At 40.3% G+C, this 17,038-nt stretch overlaps 1 protein-coding gene across 1 annotated transcript; it reads right to left on the bottom strand.

Annotated features, from left to right (window-relative positions):
* Positions 1-2,533: 2,533 nt before the first annotated feature.
* Positions 2,534-8,502, bottom strand: LOC120930376 (nucleoside diphosphate kinase A2). Its single transcript, XM_040341567.1, is given in 4 exon segments — positions 2,534-2,683; positions 3,187-3,488; positions 7,648-7,699; positions 8,203-8,502. Coding segments are annotated over 4 exon segments (804 nt in total).
* Positions 8,503-17,038: the final 8,536 nt, after the last annotated feature.

Raw genomic sequence — 17,038 nt, 5'->3', positions numbered from 1 at the left:
CAAAAGTATTCGTCATAATAAAACCAACCCAGGCCACCAAAATGTTTGTATGCCTCTAATATATGATCCAGATGCTGGAAAAGTCCCCCACACTGTTCTGGGTGCTTCTCCGCCATTATACCAGAATAAATGCAAAAGGCTGGCAGCCAATTGTTAAAGGACCTAGGGATCAACCTATGTCTCTCCTCTTCGCCTTTCTCCTCGCCCCTCTTGTCAGATCTAACCAGGAAATCCTTATGAGCAGGCAGGAGAGAGAGAATATCTATATATTCCCCTTTCCAGATTTTTTACTTAATTTCTGCATTTAAATGATATCCTAAAGGGGACATCTCACAGGGCATGACATCTTTCATATAAGTCTCAGGCACATTAACTTTAGCATGCGCAGCTGTATGTAATGGCTCGGGGGCTAACCTGTCAGGCTGTATACCAACATTCAACAGATTACTTTGTTGTGAGGATAAACTGACAGGAAGAGTAGACAGTACAGCAGCAGTAGATGAAACAGAAGGGTTAACTGGCATAGAGACCAGCGAAGTTGGAGAAACAGCAGGAGCTGACACTTTTGACAAAGATTGTATCAAAAAGGACAGTGAACCAACTAAACCAGATAATACAGTCAATTGGCTTAACTCACAAACTGCTGGAGGCTGCAACAACTGCTGCTGAGTCACCTGCTCCAGCAGTAACGAAGAGTCTGGGACTTGTAGTGCCTGCCCAACCTGTTGGGGCACCTTTGCTCGTTGAGTGCCTTGCTGTGATGTTACAACATGCTGCCTGGGAGATTGCAGTGCAGACTCTCTCTTCCTTGTGTCCTGTGTGGGCTGCTGGAGCTGGCCACGCAGTCCGCTTCTCCCCGCTGGCGACTGCAAACAAGTCCGCCTCTTCTTGCTGCCGCGGCGGCCCTGTGACGTCACGCCGCCTCCATCTTCCCCGGCTGTCCTGGTGGCATACGAGCCGCTTCAGCTTCTTCCGCAGCCTGACCTTCACGCTCTGGAGGCATGCTCCTCCTCGCTCTCACACACAGGGCTGGCTCAGGCACTCCCCACCCTGTACTGTTGTCATCAGTCTGCTCACCGCCCACCGCCAAGCCGCCTCCCTCTTGCTCCACAAACTGTGTCTCTTCCTCTGGAGCTGACGCCAGGCAATGTCTCAGCCATGCCTCTCCTCCTGAGCCACCAGCCTTCTCCAGCAGCTGCATCACTAAGGCTTCCATCAGGTAGGAGAAACAGCAATCTTGAGCTCAAATCTTCTTTGCTGTCCACCGCAAAAGAGGAAGAACACCCGCACCTGCTGGCCCTTTTAAAACCTATCCCCTCACTTCCAGAAATTTCCCTGGACCCTCATTGGTTCTTTCTGACTAGCTCTATTCTAGCCCCTTAAAGAGGCAGGCACTAACTACACTTAACCACAACTACCTAAATAACCATTTTTTTTTATTTGAGCTAGGGAGGCCGCAATCTTAGAAAAGTGGTCCCATAGTGTTACCCCTTTTTTTATTCTTTGCAAAGTGAAGTTTTACCTCATTTACTAAGCTCTGGAGCAGGTGTGCTTGCAGTGCACAGTATATTTGCCTGTAGTATATTTGCCTTTAGTAAATCAACCCCTTTGAGTCTGGCCAGATCAGTGTATGCACCAGGAAAACATGTACCATCTGCATAAGCCTTTGTACATGACTTTCCACTTTGACACACATGTGCACAGGTGAGATTGACAATGCTGAGCCTGGAAAATGTTCATTATTCTACACACCCTCACATGTGGTCTTACTTATTAAATTAGGACCACTTTTATTTTCATATTTAGCTTCTGAAAGGTCAAAAGTAATTTAAAGTAGAAAATGTTATTACAGGGTCACTAAAGGATTTTTTTGCTAAATAGCTTCCTTTACCTTACTTCAGTCCTGGTTTCATGTCCTCATTGTTCGTTTTTGCTTTGATGTTGCTGTAATTCCTCTCTGTTCTGGACACTTCCTGGTTGTCTGTTTCCTGATCACCACAGTACTGGAAGATTTCTCACTGTGGTGACTAATCAAGGAGGTATGTCTATAACCCCTCAGCACCAATCCAGTTTCGTTTTGCAAAACCTTCACTGCCCTCTATTGGCTCTTTGTCTCTGTACATCAGAGAACCAGGAAACAACAGCAAAAACAAAACGAAACTGTAGGTACATTATATGATTGTTTTTTATCTATATTTAATCATTTTTAAAAGGAATCAGTTAACTATTATGTCTTTATACCCTGTAAACAGTCATTTCAGCAAAAACATTTTTTTCCTTTAGTGACCCTTTAAGTACAAATGTTGTTAAGGTTGTATAGACTGCTTTCTTTTAGGGACTGACAGAACCAATTAGCCTCTAAACGTAAACATTGATGTAAAAGACAAAAAAATTATCTGACTATTGATTATTTTTTCCAGTTTTAAGAATTTATTAGAAAACATGCTGTGATATCATCTCTAAGCTGCCAAGAGCATGACAAGAAGGTAGAGAAGCAATTAATGGTTATGAGGACAGCTCAGTTCTCATACCTTCATTGATGGACACAGTTGTTGTATTCAGCCAGTTCCTCGTCTTTGAACCACAAGGCAATTTCTTTCTTGGCACTTTCCACAGAGTCACTGCAGTGACAAATGTTCCTTCCAACCTCTATGCAGAAGTCTACTCTCATGGTACCAGTGTTCTATTGATTTGTGTCCTCTGTCGAATAGTGCCCACATCATAGGAGGCTTTTTTCAACGGGAGATACCATTTCACAGGCACAATTAAAAGCTATGCAGAGGGACACCATAGTTGTTAGATTGAGCCTCTCTGTTACAGGTGGGTTGTTGGTGTGTTGAAGGGTGGGTTTTGTCTGTGTTGCAACCCACCCTTACACACAGGGAAAACCTGCCATTCAACACACCAAACCTGCCCTGCAACACTGACAAAACCGGACCCTGAGCCCAATGTATACCTGCCCCGCAACAGAGAGGCACAATATGAAAAATACTGTGTCTCTCCACTGTTTGCATAGCATTCAATTATGGCTATCAAATGGTATCTCCGGTCAAAAAAATGCATCCTACAATGTGCGCATGCGCTATGGTGACGTCACGCTGGCTGATCAGAAAATCAGCTGGGGTGCTGTACCATTCTGCACCTGCGCAGGCACTTTTCGACGGAGGGCACAATTTGACAGAAAACCGGGTCAACTGGGTTGGCCTCTCCAAGCAAGATACAAAAGGTTTTCACCACATTCATATCCTGCCAGACAATGGCGACCATGGGGCCAGAATGCATGTACTCCATTAGTCATTTGAAGAAGGGACGGTCCTTAAGGTCAATGTAGTGCTGTTGCAAGTGCTCTTTACTGTCCTGCATAAACTTTATAGCCACCAACTGGAAGCTTTTCTGCGCAAAGTGTTTGATCATATCTCTGATTAGTTCTCTCTGGACACTATCTGATTTGATAGCAATGAAGGCACATTCATTGTTGGCCGCCATCCCTGCTCACTTCCACCCTGGAAAACTAGAAGAGAAAGACTAGAAAGATTAGAACAAATATTAGCTGACAGATTAAATGTACTGGGAAATTAACATTTCAGATTTTTCCAAAACAATTACTTATTATGGAATTATAATCATGTTTACAAAAGTCCTTAAAAAAGGTGTGAAAAATTTGGTTAATTAGTTACAGAGTTATAGCTGACACTATTTTTTTTCTTCTGTTTTTATTTTCCTTCGGGGTGTTAGGGTGTGACAATACAGTTGCCAGCTTGTAGAGGATGTGTGGTATATTTGCATTTTATGGATTCCTACTTTTTATCTGAAAGGTGCAAACAACAATTGCACCACTAGATGTCTCTAGAATACTGATCAATGTTTTCTACATTATGGAGCTGTTTCCTTCAATTTTATATTGCAATTTACCATTTTTTGTTTGTTTTTTAGGTAAACCAAATGCCTCCATATTATTACAGCTGGTTCCAGCATTGCTTTTATGAATCTTACTTTGTAAAAGTGTTCTTTTGAGCATTTGTTTTAATATGTGTACTTATAAAATAGTAATCTATCTCTATGCCTGTATTTCTAGAATAATTATATATGAAACTCATAGGTAATATACAAAGATCCAAAGAAATTGGGGATTTTGACAACATTTATTAACCTCTAACTGGCCAAATAGGTGAGAAAGATGCACCCAAATAATTCCAGGTGTGGGGATGTTATGGTTAGCAATGGGGAATGATTGTCTGGTACTGTCATTAGAAGTCATTTTCTATATTTGACATGCTGCAGAAGATACCTGAATGAGAACAGATAGAGTTTGTTAAGGTGTGAGCACAGGACATCAATCATGATAACAGCTCAAACAGTATGCAGCATAAATTGTTCCATAGACCCTGTCATAACCTGCTTGGAAAGGGCAAAGAGGCAGCAGGACAGGTGTCCTAAATTGTGTAAGACTGTTATGCCGCCTACACAAAATCGGAATTTCCGACAAGAAAACCATTGTTTTTTTGCCGACGGAACGTTGGCTCAAACTTGTGTTGCATACACACGGTCACAGAAATGTTGTCGGAAATTCCGCGGTGACGAACAACACTATGACGAGCCGAGAAAAATTAAGTTCAATGATTCCGAGCATGCGTAGGATTTTTGTGCATCAGAATCGCATACAGACGATCGGAATTTCCGACAAGAACTTTTCCAGTTGGAAAATTTGAGAACCAGCTCTCAATTTTTTGCTGTTGGAAATTCCAACAGAAAATGTCCGATGGGGCCTACACATGGTCGGAATTTCTGACCAAAAGCTCACATCGTATCCATTATAGTGGATGTGTGGCCGCTGACATTCCCTGCTACTTCCAATTAATCGAGACAATTCTTTTGTATGTACAATGAATACAATCATCTTCAAGGAAAATTACCCTGGATCATTAACACTGTGTGCTCTGGAGAGGTTTTCTGCTTTTCCTAATAGGCACTACAAGATTCTGTTGTGTATAACTCCCATTAGGGGAATACCAGAATATCACGATAATAGAAAGACAGATTTAGTATGCAACATCATTATACATGATTCTTTTTTGCAAGAGTCAAAACTATTGCAATTATTGGGTTTAGTAACAATTATAATTTTCTCGTCCTTTGTCAGATTCATGTGCCTGATGACAACTGTGTTGTAGCACATGCCTTTTAATAACACTTTACTGTAACCAGCTAAAAGCCTGTATGTCAAATTGACAATTGGAAAATACAATTGTACTCGTACACCTCCTCTGCAGGTTGCAGGGATATCACGATCTCCAAACGGATCTCTCAATGAAGGAACTCACATGGAGGGAAGGTTTTACAAGTGATATGAATGGAGAGAAAAGAAAGGCTTCATAGTGCAGTGACGTAGTAAAATAGATTCTTTATTCCACTTGCTGGAGATAAATCACTGACATCTAAAAGGCTTTTGGCAACAAAGTAAAAAGTCCGGGTGAAAAAAGTGCAAACCAGCTTCGGCTCTGGCCGATCAGCTGGGAGCGTGGTGACGTCAGCTACTGATGCTCCACCCGACGCTGTGTTTCTCCCTATTGGGCATCAATGGGGAACGCTCCCCGGAGATCGTGATATCCCTGCAACCTGCAGAGGAGGAAGAGGAGGAAGAGGTGTACGAGTGAGCATCCCATCCAGCTGATGATTGAAGCGTACAGTGCCTGAATGATCTTTGGATCTGGTAAGTGGCTATTCACTTATTTGTTGAAGTACAGTATTGAAGGCATCCTTTTGTTGGGTTGGTCGGTTCAAGCATCACATTTTTCCTGGGAAGGAACACACGCATGTGGGATGATCTCATAGGACTATATGTTCTCGAGCCTTAGGATTGTATCACTCAGTTGATTATTCTATTTATTTATCAGGATTCAATCACCTGTATTTTATTGTTTTGGTTGCGCACTTATTTGTTGTATTTTTACAGTTTTGCACAACCACACAATTGTCAGTTAAATAACACAGTGCCGTATTGCAAAAAATGGCCTGATTGTGAAGGGAGGTAAATCTTCTAGAGGTCAAGTGGTTAAGGTGGCCATAGATGGATCAAAATTTGACCAGTTCAGCAGGGACCAGTGGAATTTCAATTATGTGTGCATAAAAAATTAATCCAGTCCTTCCAAAACTAAAAGTGATCTACTGATTAACTTCTGTTCAATCGCTGTGTTGGATAAAAGCTGCTCGATCAGCAGCTGCAGCCAATGCTTCCAACTCAAATCTGTGTATTCTGGCAGCAGGAAAGTTTCCTCGCTGTAAGGCCCCGTACACACGACCAAGTTTCTTGGCAGAATTCAGCCAGAAACTCGATCGGAGCTGAATTCTGCCGAGAAACCCGGCCGTGTGTACACTTTCGGCCGAGGAAGCCGACGAGTTCCTCGTCGAGCCAAATAGAGAACATGTTCTCTCTTTCCTCATTGTTCAATGAGGAAAGTTGGCTCGCCGAGATCCTCGGCGGCTTCACACAGAACTCGACGAGCAAAACGATGAGTTTTGCCCGTCGAGTTCCTCGGACGTGTGTACGGGGCTTCAGAATACAATAGCGGAGGAGGAATCTAGTGGAGGATTCCCCATCCACCTCAAATGTACAGTATGGATAAGGAAGATTTTTTTTTCATTCGACTCACTGGCTAAACAAAAAACTGAACCATGTATGGCTAGATTTATCAGATGGCATATTCTTAGCTTTATAAATATTAAAGTAGAAATTCTACCTCCTTCTAAAAATGTTTTTAGCTTTTTGTTCATCCAAAGCACACTTACATGCTCATTTAATCCCATGTTGTCATCAATTAAACAGTTATGCCGCATACACACGACCGTTTTTCATGACAAAAAAAAAGCAATTTTTTAAATTGGTCGTAAAAAGGCTCCAGAGCATTTTTCTCAATGAGAAAAATGGGCGTTAAAAATTTAGAACCTGCTCTATTTTTTCTCGTCGTTTTTCACGTCGTTGTTTTTTTCGCATCGTGTGTATGTTTTAACGAGGGAGCAAGAATCAAGTTATGAGACAGAGAAATTAGCATAAGCAGTCCAAAGGGTGACGCCATTCGAACTTAACCTTTATAGTGCTGTCGTACGTGTTGTACGTCACCGTGCTTTGCTCAAGCATTTTTTTTTTCAGGATCGTGTGTATGCAAGGCAAGCTTGAGAGGAATCATGTAGAGAAAAACGTTTTTTTAAATGACATGAATAATGGTCGTGTGTACGCGGCATTACTCTTCTGCTTTATACCCTGTAAACAGTCATTTCAGCAAAAACATTTTTTTCCTTTAGTGACCCTTTAAGTACAAATGTTGTTAAGGTTGTATAGACTGCTTTCTTTTAGGGACTGACAGAACCAATTAGCCTCTAAACGTAAACATTGATGTAAAAGACAAAAAAATTATCTGACTATTGATTATTTTTTCCAGTTTTAAGAATTTATTAGAAAACATGCTGTGATATCATCTCTAAGCTGCCAAGAGCATGACAAGAAGGTAGAGAAGCAATTACTGGTTATGAGGACAGCTCAGTTCTCATACCTTCATTGATGGACACAGTTGTTGTATTCAGCCAGTTCCTCGTCTTTGAACCACAAGGCAATTTCTTTCTTGGCACTTTCCACAGAGTCACTGCAGTGACAAATGTTCCTTCCAACCTCTATGCAGAAGTCTACTCTCATGGTACCAGTGTTCTATTGATTTGTGTCCTCTGTCGAATAGTGCCCACATCATAGGAGGCTTTTTTCAACGGGAGATACCATTTCACAGGCACAATTAAAAGCTATGCAGAGGGACACCATAGTTGTTAGATTGAGCCTCTCTGTTACAGGTGGGTTGTTGGTGTGTTGAAGGGTGGGTTTTGTCTGTGTTGCAACCCACCCTTACACACAGGGAAAACCTGCCATTCAACACACCAAACCTGCCCTGCAACACTGACAAAACCGGACCCTGAGCCCAATGTATACCTGCCCCGCAACAGAGAGGCACAATATGAAAAATACTGTGTCTCTCCACTGTTTGCATAGCATTCAATTATGGCTATCAAATGGTATCTCCGGTCAAAAAAATGCATCCTACAATGTGCGCATGCGCTATGGTGACGTCACGCTGGCTGATCAGAAAATCAGCTGGGGTGCTGTACCATTCTGCACCTGCGCAGGCACTTTTCGACGGAGGGCACAATTTGACAGAAAACCGGGTCAACTGGGTTGGCCTCTCCAAGCAAGATACAAAAGGTTTTCACCACATTCATATCCTGCCAGACAATGGCGACCATGGGGCCAGAATGCATGTACTCCATTAGTCATTTGAAGAAGGGACGGTCCTTAAGGTCAATGTAGTGCTGTTGCAAGTGCTCTTTACTGTCCTGCATAAACTTTATAGCCACCAACTGGAAGCTTTTCTGCGCAAAGTGTTTGATCATATCTCTGATTAGTTCTCTCTGGACACTATCTGATTTGATAGCAATGAAGGCACATTCATTGTTGGCTGCCATCCCTGCTCACTTCCACCCTGGAAAACTAGAAGAGAAAGACTAGAAAGATTAGAACAAATATTAGCTGACAGATTAAATGTACTGGGAAATTAACATTTCAGATTTTTCCAAAACAATTACTTATTATGGAATTATAATCATGTTTACAAAAGTCCTTAAAAAAGGTGTGAAAAATTTGGTTAATTAGTTACAGAGTTATAGCTGACACTATTTTTTTTCTTCTGTTTTTATTTTCCTTCGGGGTGTTAGGGTGTGACAATACAGTTGCCAGCTTGTAGAGGATGTGTGGTATATTTGCATTTTATGGATTCCTACTTTTTATCTGAAAGGTGCAAACAACAATTGCACCACTAGATGTCTCTAGAATACTGATCAATGTTTTCTACATTATGGAGCTGTTTCCTTCAATTTTATATTGCAATTTACCATTTTTTGTTTGTTTTTTAGGTAAACCAAATGCCTCCATATTATTACAGCTGGTTCCAGCATTGCTTTTATGAATCTTACTTTGTAAAAGTGTTCTTTTGAGCATTTGTTTTAATATGTGTACTTATAAAATAGTAATCTATCTCTATGCCTGTATTTCTAGAATAATTATATATGAAACTCATAGGTAATATACAAAGATCCAAAGAAATTGGGGATTTTGACAACATTTATTAACCTCTAACTGGCCAAATAGGTGAGAAAGATGCACCCAAATAATTCCAGGTGTGGGGATGTTATGGTTAGCAATGGGGAATGATTGTCTGGTACTGTCATTAGAAGTCATTTTCTATATTTGACATGCTGCAGAAGATACCTGAATGAGAACAGATAGAGTTTGTTAAGGTGTGAGCACGGGACATCAATCATGATAACAGCTCAAACAGTATGCAGCATAAATTGTTCCATAGACCCTGTCATAACCTGCTTGGAAAGGGCAAAGAGGCAGCAGGACAGGTGTCCTAAATTGTGTAAGACTGTTATGCCGCCTACACAAAATCGGAATTTCCGACAAGAAAACCATTGTTTTTTTGCCGACGGAACGTTGGCTCAAACTTGTGTTGCATACACACGGTCACAGAAATGTTGTCGGAAATTCCGCGGTGACGAACAACACTATGACGAGCCGAGAAAAATTAAGTTCAATGATTCCGAGCATGCGTAGGATTTTTGTGCATCAGAATCGCATACAGACGATCGGAATTTCCGACAAGAACTTTTCCAGTTGGAAAATTTGAGAACCAGCTCTCAATTTTTTGCTGTTGGAAATTCCAACAGAAAATGTCCGATGGGGCCTACACATGGTCGGAATTTCTGACCAAAAGCTCACATCGTATCCATTATAGTGGATGTGTGGCCGCTGACATTCCCTGCTACTTCCAATTAATCGAGACAATTCTTTTGTATGTACAATGAATACAATCATCTTCAAGGAAAATTACCCTGGATCATTAACACTGTGTGCTCTGGAGAGGTTTTCTGCTTTTCCTAATAGGCACTACAAGATTCTGTTGTGTATAACTCCCATTAGGGGAATACCAGAATATCACGATAATAGAAAGACAGATTTAGTATGCAACATCATTATACATGATTCTTTTTTGCAAGAGTCAAAACTATTGCAATTATTGGGTTTAGTAACAATTATAATTTTCTCGTCCTTTGTCAGATTCATGTGCCTGATGACAACTGTGTTGTAGCACATGCCTTTTAATAACACTTTACTGTAACCAGCTAAAAGCCTGTATGTCAAATTGACAATTGGAAAATATACGTTTGTATCCACCCAGGATGCTCTTTGTTCTGAGTGAGGCTGGGTTCATACTAGTCGGATGCGAGAAACCCTAGAACTCCTGTGTGGGTTCCCGCATTGCACCAGAATTGCAGGCGGTTCACACTGACATCTGAGAACCACTGTGGGTGTCAATGTAAAGTTAGTGCCACCCCCAGATTGGTTCGCAGATTGCAGTGTGAACTGTCAACTGGTACAGGAATGTTACAGGAATCAGATTGCATGGGTGTGAACACCTATGTGATCCGATTCCAGTGCAGACTAAAGAAAAGGTCCTGCACCATTTTGGTGCGAATGCGGTGCGATTTCAGCAATACAATTGTTATAGCTGAATTTGCATTGCACAGACATCACAGCCTGATAAGGCAGTACAACCAGCCCTCCTGTACTGGGCCCAGCCTCATCAGTTCAGAAGGGGGACCCAGGCACCTGTTGAGCAGGAGGTCTGACTGTACTGTCTTTGTTGTCTGCCTGTAAATTACTGGCTCCTTCCTTCCTGTGCAGCTGAGGCTATTGAGAAAGGGACTGATACATCTATTTCCTGATTCACTTTTGTATGGGGGAAGGGGGCCCTGTCAGGTAAGCTGTATGGGGCTCTGTGATTTCTAACAGCAGCCCTGTGCACAGAAATGTAGCGTGAATCACATGCAATGTCTGTGATCGCACCAGTAATTCCTTGGCTAGGCACACAGTTAACGCTTTGATCACCTTAAATGTTTAACCCCTTCCCAGCTAGTATCCTTAGTACAGTGACTGTACATATTTTTAGCACTGATTCCTGTATTAGTGTTATTAGTTCCCCAAAGTGTCAAAAGTGTCAGCTGGTGTCTGATTATCTGCCGCAATATCACAGTCCTGCTATAATACGCTGATCACAGCCATTACTAGTATAAATACAATATATCCCAACGTTTGCATAAATCAGTCAATATTCGCTTCGATGGTTGTTTTTACCAAAAACATGTAGCAGAATACATATTGGCCTAAATTTCTGAAGACATTCGTTTTTTTACTTTTTTTTAATTGGATATGTTTTATAGCAGAAAGTATATATATTTTTATTTTTTTACAAACATTTTGGCCTTTTTTGCTTATAGTGAAAAAAAAAAGCAGTGGTGCTCAAATACCACCAAAATAAGGCTCTTTTGTTACATACATTTTATTTGGGTACAGTTTTGCACAGTGTAACAAGAACGATCCGCGCTACCCCTGATATACAAAAAGTGAAAGTGATATAAAAAACACACCTGTAAATGCAAAGCAATAATAATTGCGTAACTAAAATTAAAAAATGGTATTTGATAGTGGTGCTGCACCTAAATAAAAACCTGAATATGAGGCTCAATAAACATGAAAAAATACAACAAATAAGTGCACAACCAAAACAATAAAATACAGGTGATTGAGTCCTGATAAATAAATAGAATAATCAACTGAGTGATACAATCCTAAGGCTCGAGAACATATAGTCCTATGAGATCATCCCACATGCATGTGTTCCTTCCCAGGGAAAATTTGATGCTTGAACCGACCAACCCAACAAAAGGATGCCTTCAAAACTATCCTTCAACAAATAAGTGAATAGCCGCTTACCAGATCCAAAGATCATTCAGGCACTGTACGCTTCAATCATCAGCTGGATGGGATGCTCACTCGTACACCTCCTCTGCAGGTTGCAGGGATATCACGATCTCCAAACGGATCTCTCAATGAAGGAACTCACATGGAGGGAAGGTTTTACAAGTGATATGAATGGAGAGAAAAGAAAGGCTTCATAGTGCAGTGACGTAGTAAAATAGATTCTTTATTCCACTTGCTGGAGATAAATCACTGACATCTAAAAGGCTTTTGGCAACAAAGTAAAAAGTCCGGGTGAAAAAAGTGCAAACCAGCTTCGGCTCTGGCCGATCAGCTGGGAGCGTGGTGACGTCAGCTACTGATGCTCCACCCGACGCTGTGTTTCTCCCTATTGGGCATCAATGGGGAACGCTCCCCGGAGATCGTGATATCCCTGCAACCTGCAGAGGAGGAAGAGGAGGAAGAGGTGTACGAGTGAGCATCCCATCCAGCTGATGATTGAAGCGTACAGTGCCTGAATGATCTTTGGATCTGGTAAGTGGCTATTCACTTATTTGTTGAAGTACAGTATTGAAGGCATCCTTTTGTTGGGTTGGTCGGTTCAAGCATCACATTTTTCCTGGGAAGGAACACACGCATGTGGGATGATCTCATAGGACTATATGTTCTCGAGCCTTAGGATTGTATCACTCAGTTGATTATTCTATTTATTTATCAGGATTCAATCACCTGTATTTTATTGTTTTGGTTGCGCACTTATTTGTTGTATTTTTACAGTTTTGCACAACCACACAATTGTCAGTTAAATAACACAGTGCCGTATTGCAAAAAATGGCCTGATTGTGAAGGGAGGTAAATCTTCTAGAGGTCAAGTGGTTAAGGTGGCCATAGATGGATCAAAATTTGACCAGTTCAGCAGGGACCAGTGGAATTTCAATTATGTGTGCATAAAAAATTAATCCAGTCCTTCCAAAACTAAAAGTGATCTACTGATTAACTTCTGTTCAATCGCTGTGTTGGATAAAAGCTGCTCGATCAGCAGCTGCAGCCAATGCTTCCAACTCAAATCTGTGTATTCTGGCAGCAGGAAAGTTTCCTCGCTGTAAGGCCCCGTACACACGACCAAGTTTCTTGGCAGAATTCAGCCAGAAACTCGATCGGAGCTGAATTCTGCCGAGAAACCCGGCCGTGTGTACACTTTCGGCCGAGGAAGCCGACGAGTTCCTCGTCGAGCCAAATAGAGAACATGTTCTCTCTTTCCTCATTGTTCAATGAGGAAAGTTGGCTCGCCGAGATCCTCGGCGGCTTCACACAGAACTCGACGAGCAAAACGATGAGTTTTGCCCGTCGAGTTCCTCGGACGTGTGTACGGGGCTTCAGAATACAATAGCGGAGGAGGAATCTAGTGGAGGATTCCCCATCCACCTCAAATGTACAGTATGGATAAGGAAGATTTTTTTTTCATTCGACTCACTGGCTAAACAAAAAACTGAACCATGTATGGCTAGATTTATCAGATGGCATATTCTTAGCTTTATAAATATTAAAGTAGAAATTCTACCTCCTTCTAAAAATGTTTTTAGCTTTTTGTTCATCCAAAGCACACTTACATGCTCATTTAATCCCATGTTGTCATCAATTAAACAGTTATGCCGCATACACACGACCGTTTTTCATGACAAAAAAAAAGCAATTTTTTAAATTGGTCGTAAAAAGGCTCCAGAGCATTTTTCTCAATGAGAAAAATGGGCGTTAAAAATTTAGAACCTGCTCTATTTTTTCTCGTCGTTTTTCACGTCGTTGTTTTTTTCGCATCGTGTGTATGTTTTAACGAGGGAGCAAGAATCAAGTTATGAGACAGAGAAATTAGCATAAGCAGTCCAAAGGGTGACGCCATTCGAACTTAACCTTTATAGTGCTGTCGTACGTGTTGTACGTCACCGTGCTTTGCTCAAGCATTTTTTTTTTCAGGATCGTGTGTATGCAAGGCAAGCTTGAGAGGAATCATGTAGAGAAAAACGTTTTTTTAAATGACATGAATAATGGTCGTGTGTACGCGGCATTACTCTTCTGCTGTTCCACACCGCCACCTTTCTTTTTAAAGTCATCGAGATCTGGCTGTCTGCCCCACAACCTTACAGCCAGTGCCCTTTTCTTGCATCACCAGATCTCCCCTTACCTTGTTAACTGTGTACCACTGTGGTGTCTGTGTTTCTGTTAAATATTGTACCTGCAGAATGATGGCATAAATGTTATCATTCATCTTTTCAGGAGCAGGATATCCCGAGACGTGCTTTCTGTACTGAATCTGTTGCCTCCTGAGATATGTAACATGGAATGAAAAAAATAAAATAAAGTGTGAATAGACTAATTTCTTGCTGTGCCTATTGTATTATGACAGCCACCACAGGAAGCTGTCAGAATACCTGAACAGTGGCCATATCTGATTGGATGTAGCCTTTGTTCTGGCTCCTTCAAGTCTTCAACAGAAAGGTGACAGGTGGGTGACAAGGCCACCCAAGTATCACATTTCAGCTTGTTCCTGTTGAACCAGATGAAACTCACCTAGTGTATAGCCAGGGAAGAATGGAGGCCAAACAAGCCCAAAAAAAAGTTAAATATGAACACAGATATAAAAAAAAGTCTGCTTTTTAATAGTGTGGAGTGGGAGGATTTGAATGTGTGAGCTGGAAGGCCTGTAAAATATACTGGATATTACAGAAATTAAGGTGTATATACTATATACAATAATATATATATATATATATATATATATATATATATATATATATATATATATATATATATATATATATATATTTTAAGAAGCTTTTCTCATATATCCTGATATAAATAAGACAGTAATATTGACCATATTATCCTCTATACAGTATACACTAGTTCTGTATATATATATATATATATATATATAATATATACACATACACACAGCACTAGTATATACTGTATAGCGGATAATATGGTCAATATTACTGTCTTATTTATATCAGGATATATAAGAAAAGCTACTTAAAGAAATTAGAAAAAAAACATTTTACAACTATTATGTGTTTAGTGAAAAATGTTAATAATTGTATATTGTGTTAAAGGTTATAATTGAAATTAAGTTCCTTGCAGCTTTGAAGCACTGGGAACACACATTTTAGTGCAGTGTGGTTTTTGCTAGCCAACTGTAAGCAATGGAATGGTGCCTTATCTGATGTAACTCTTCTTCAAAAAGAGTAACTCTAGAGCCTCCTGGAAAACTGGTTATAGGTAAACGGAACCCTGTGAGGATAAAACTGAAAACTGATATTGCTAATTTTCTTTAAAGATGTAGTCTGTGAGGCTATCATCCTAAATCTAGTTTCACTGCTAAGCAAGTCGATGACCTGGAGAAAATACAAGGGATCAAAATTTCGATGTTCACACCTTACTGGCTGCTTGCTTGTTCCTGGTAAGTGACATTCTAGGCAGTGGAACAATGATGATTACAACCCTGGATACGCTTACATAAGTCTGTTTTTGGCAGGTTAACCTAAATGCTCACATGATGCTTAAATAATGCGAAAAGAAAGAAAAAGCAAACGTGCAATGCATTTTTAATTGCACACAAAGAATCTAATGCCGCGTACACACGATCGGAATTTCCGATGGAATAGAATCCAATGGAATTTTCCGTCGGAATTTAGATGAAGCTGACTTCCATCAGTCTTGCTTACACACTGTCAGACTAAATTCCGACTGTCCAAAGAGCGGTGACATAAAACACGACGACGAGCCGAGAAAAATGAAGTTCAATGCTTCCGAGCATGCGTCGACTTGATTCTGAGCATGCGTGGGTCTTTTCTCTGTCGGAGTTGCACACAGACGATAGGAATTTCCTATCGTTTTTTTTCCATCGAAAAAAAAATAAAACATGTTCTATTTCTAAAAACCGAAGTAAAAAAGTCTGATCGGAATTTCTGATGAAAAAAGTCAGATCGTGTGTACGCGGCATAAGGTGCTTTCCTGGCATCTTCTCATACTCATACGTACTGTACATTAATACACTTTTTTTGCTACAATGACACGTGTGCTGAGCATTTAGTACCATTATTTTATTTTATTCAAAACAGATTTTATTGAGAAATAAAACAGGGAAGGAAACAATAAAGCATTATTGGCAGTTAGGCATTATATAATCAAAAAGGTTTGTTCCTACAATACTTCCAGGGAACATCTTCAGCAGCATTGCAAGTATGCAAAAAGGAAAGCTTTCATAGGTTATATGGAAAATGTTCATTTCATAATATTATATGGAAAATGACATTATAGTTTAATGCATAATAAAGCCCTAATTGATTTTGAGTCTTTTATTTTTTCTTTCCACAAGATTGCTTTAGGATCCCAAAAGGAGATCAAGGATTTCATAGGATTTCATAATTACCCATTGTTTGTGAGTTTTTTTGGTGGAACCAGTCTAAGATTTGTGCAAGCAGACCTATTTTATGGTAAAAATCTGAAAGGCTAGTCCCAGCTTCTTCTATGCAGCTAAGCGTAAAAGTTCAATATTTCGCTCTATGGAGAATGATGAAGATATCATTTATAAAAAAATGCTTTGCGTAGGTGGATGAGGAAATTGTTTTTGTAACTATAAATTGTATTAAATTGTTAACATGTATAAAACAAAGACAAACAGGAAAATATTCTATCAAAATCAAGTTTTACAATCGGTGTACCAATCAAGTTTTAAGATATAGAGGCAAGACAGTAAAATAGCCCTTTCAGTTTTAACCTCAATAATACCACCAAGACATAGATTATAGATAGATTGTGTGATATGGTAGCTTAATTGGAATGCTGGTTAATACCAAGGGAGATTATGAAGATTGTCAAGGCAGTATGAGTATGTATATTATGTCAGGTAACCAGTTTTGGACTTGTGTTGTCCTAAGCCAAGAGGAGTCGTATTGTAAAATAAAGGAAGGTAAATAAGAGCTCTGGAAAATACAGGCTCTCCTCACTTAAAGCGGAGGTTCACCCTTTAAAACATTTTTTGACATCACACAAAGCCGCGCCATCCTACCGACACAATGCCGGTGTTTTTTTTTTTTGTCAGCACATACCTCTTAATCCCGATTTTCACCTCACGGCGATCCCGCGGGAGTGGGCGTTCCCAAGCACTGCCTGTGATTGACA

The sequence above is a fragment of the Rana temporaria genome, chromosome 3 (assembly GCF_905171775.1).
Source record: "Rana temporaria chromosome 3, aRanTem1.1, whole genome shotgun sequence".
Taxonomy (NCBI): domain Eukaryota; kingdom Metazoa; phylum Chordata; class Amphibia; order Anura; family Ranidae; genus Rana; species Rana temporaria.
Note: the sequence above shows the minus strand (reverse complement) of the source record. Positions and strands in the feature narration are given on the sequence as shown.